The sequence below is a fragment of the Lactuca serriola genome, chromosome 5, assembly GCF_051521515.1.
Source record: "Lactuca serriola cultivar US96UC23 chromosome 5, Lser_US96UC23_V15, whole genome shotgun sequence".
Lineage (NCBI taxonomy): Eukaryota > Viridiplantae > Streptophyta > Magnoliopsida > Asterales > Asteraceae > Lactuca > Lactuca serriola.
In genome coordinates this window covers 274,504,744-274,506,867 of record NC_136412.1, presented here as the reverse complement: position 1 = coordinate 274,506,867, position 2,124 = coordinate 274,504,744, and the positions used below count along the sequence as shown (strand labels likewise).

Sequence of the window (2,124 nt, the reverse complement as noted above, 5' to 3'; positions counted from 1 at the left end):
AAATTGAATTAACGATTATAATTTTATATATAACTAAAAAAAATATCTTTTAATTAATAAGTTATTGAAAATTATTAATTAATAGTTTAGAGTTTTTAATAAAAAAAGTTTAATTAATTTTCTGTTATAAACTAATAAATAAATAAAATTGTATGAAATAATAAATGATGATGTTACATTCAATTGGAAATATATAGAGTTCAATCATTCTTAGTGATATATAAACTTAAGTAATGTGATACTTCATACTTTCATTAAATAAAGCACGAAAAAGGACCGAGAATGACAAGTCTTAAATCCCATACAACGTACACCAAATACTTAATACCGTACAAGAAATATAGTTAAAATAGATAAAATCCATGTTACCACGAGAACTGACATTTCCGACGAGATGATGCATGACACTTCGAGTTACCGCCGGTCGCCATTATTACCGATCAGAAGCTCCATATGCAATCCAGTTCTGTAGGACCAGGCTTCTGAATCTCTGCCGCCGATGAAACCGCAGGCAACCAATTTCCACCGGACGAATTTGGATAGCTGCACATTGTTCCGTCGCCATGCATTGGTGGCTGTGGTGAAGCTACAGAGGAGTAGAAGAAAGGGAGCTGGAGATTCTCCTGAAGTGCCCTCAAACTTGGAAAAGAGGAGACGCCAACGTTTTTCTGGTAGTCCATGGCGGGGCCGGTGAAGGTAGAGGTGGATAGAGGCGGCAGAGGAAGGTCAAAAACATACTGAGAGTCATAATTGCTGGCTGAAGCAGTGGAGAAACAGGGTACGTGCTCTTTTGAGGCAGCGTTGCTATCGTACGAGTAGCTGTCGTGGTCGGCGGTATACGCTGATGTGGCGGAAGCGTAGGGTGACGAGTCTAGAAGCGGCGGAAGAGAAACCGACGTCGAAGAGTTCAATTCTTGGTAGCAATTCATCCCGCCAGCTACAGGCTTCATCCCACCGGCGGTGCATGAACCACCAACATTGGCGGGGGTGCCACTCTTCTGAAACACCCGGGAGATTACCCATTCATCCTGATTACCACAAAAACAAAAAAGTTAGAGCTTTTAATTGGATCACCGATCAAGTCCATCAACATCGATGACAGTAAACTGCATGCAAAGCTCAAAACTTTACATCAATGTCGTTTTCATGAAGTAGTATATATGTCATACCTTGGAGCTTTTCGAGAGGAAATGGTACGCAAATTTGCCTTCAAGACGATATTCATGCATCACCCAGTTGCTCTTTTCACCTTTCGGAGCCCTACCTCTATAAAACACTAGGGTTTTCTTCATGCCCACTAAAGACGAAGTTTTCGAACTGAAGATCTCCCTATCTTTCCCGGTGGCTTTCCAGTAACCGGCCTCCGTTGCTCTGTTCGTTCTCAGCCCAGTTGGGTACTTCCGATCACGAAGACTGAAAAAGTACCATTCTTTTTCTCCCATTTTCGCTCTTTCTGTTTGATTGAAACCCACAAAACTAAAATCAGCCATTTGTAAAGAAACCAGAAGATTAATTGCTAATCACAAAACAAACTTACGAGGAAGCTCCCATGGTTCGCATTTGTTGAGATCAACTTCGGCGATGGCACGACAGGTGAAGCTTCCGTCAAGAACTTTCCGGAGAAGGTAACAGGTGATGAGTTCTTCATCTGTGGGATGGAATCTGAACCCCGGTGGTAACTGTGAGTCGGCATTTTTATCAAACTGGTTGGTGAAAAACTCCATGATCGAGGACAGAAGAACCCAAATGATATTAGAAGAGAAAGAGAAGAGGGGCTGGATTATAAAGGAGTGAGGTTGTGTTTTTATGGTGGATTTGGATCAATAAATGCAAATATTAAATAGGAGGTGTCTTGTTGTGGTTGTCTTGTCTGTAAGTCTACTGATATATATATATATATATATATATATATATATATATATATATATATATATATATATATATATATATATATATATATAGATATATATATAGAGAGAGAGAGAGAGAGAGAGAGAGAGAGAGAGAGAGAGAGAGAGAGAGAGAGAGAGAGAGAGATCCATGGATTTGTTAGGTGGGGGTTATGCGTGCGTGCGTGAAGAAGTGTGCAGGGTATTCCCATGTCAGTGAAGAAAATGAGAGAGA

The 2,124-nt window shown here is 40.1% G+C and overlaps 1 protein-coding gene across 1 annotated transcript; it reads right to left on the bottom strand.

Annotated features, from left to right (window-relative positions):
- Window positions 1-221: 221 nt before the first annotated feature.
- On the bottom strand, window positions 222-1,783 carry LOC145051638 (protein CUP-SHAPED COTYLEDON 2-like). Its single transcript, XM_078999508.1, has 3 exons — window positions 1,538-1,783; window positions 1,170-1,453; window positions 222-1,028 (listed from the first exon to the last, which is right to left on the bottom strand). Exons 1-3 carry the CDS (start codon window positions 1,722-1,724, stop codon window positions 441-443), a joined length of 1,059 nt encoding a protein of 352 aa, XP_078855634.1. The 5' UTR covers window positions 1,725-1,783; the 3' UTR covers window positions 222-440.
- Window positions 1,784-2,124: the final 341 nt, after the last annotated feature.

Excerpts from the sequence above, each read along its gene's own strand:
- LOC145051638 (XM_078999508.1), bottom strand. The coding sequence starts at position 1,724 with ATGGAGTTTTTCACCAACCAGTTTGATAAAAATGCCGACTCACAGTTA. Across the intron at positions 1,454-1,537 it reads CGAACCATGGGAGCTTCCTC|AAAGAGCGAAAATGGGAGAA; the intron begins GTAAGTTTGTTT and ends TCAATCAAACAG. Across the intron at positions 1,029-1,169 it reads TCCTCTCGAAAAGCTCCAAG|GATGAATGGGTAATCTCCCG; the intron begins GTATGACATATA and ends TGTGGTAATCAG.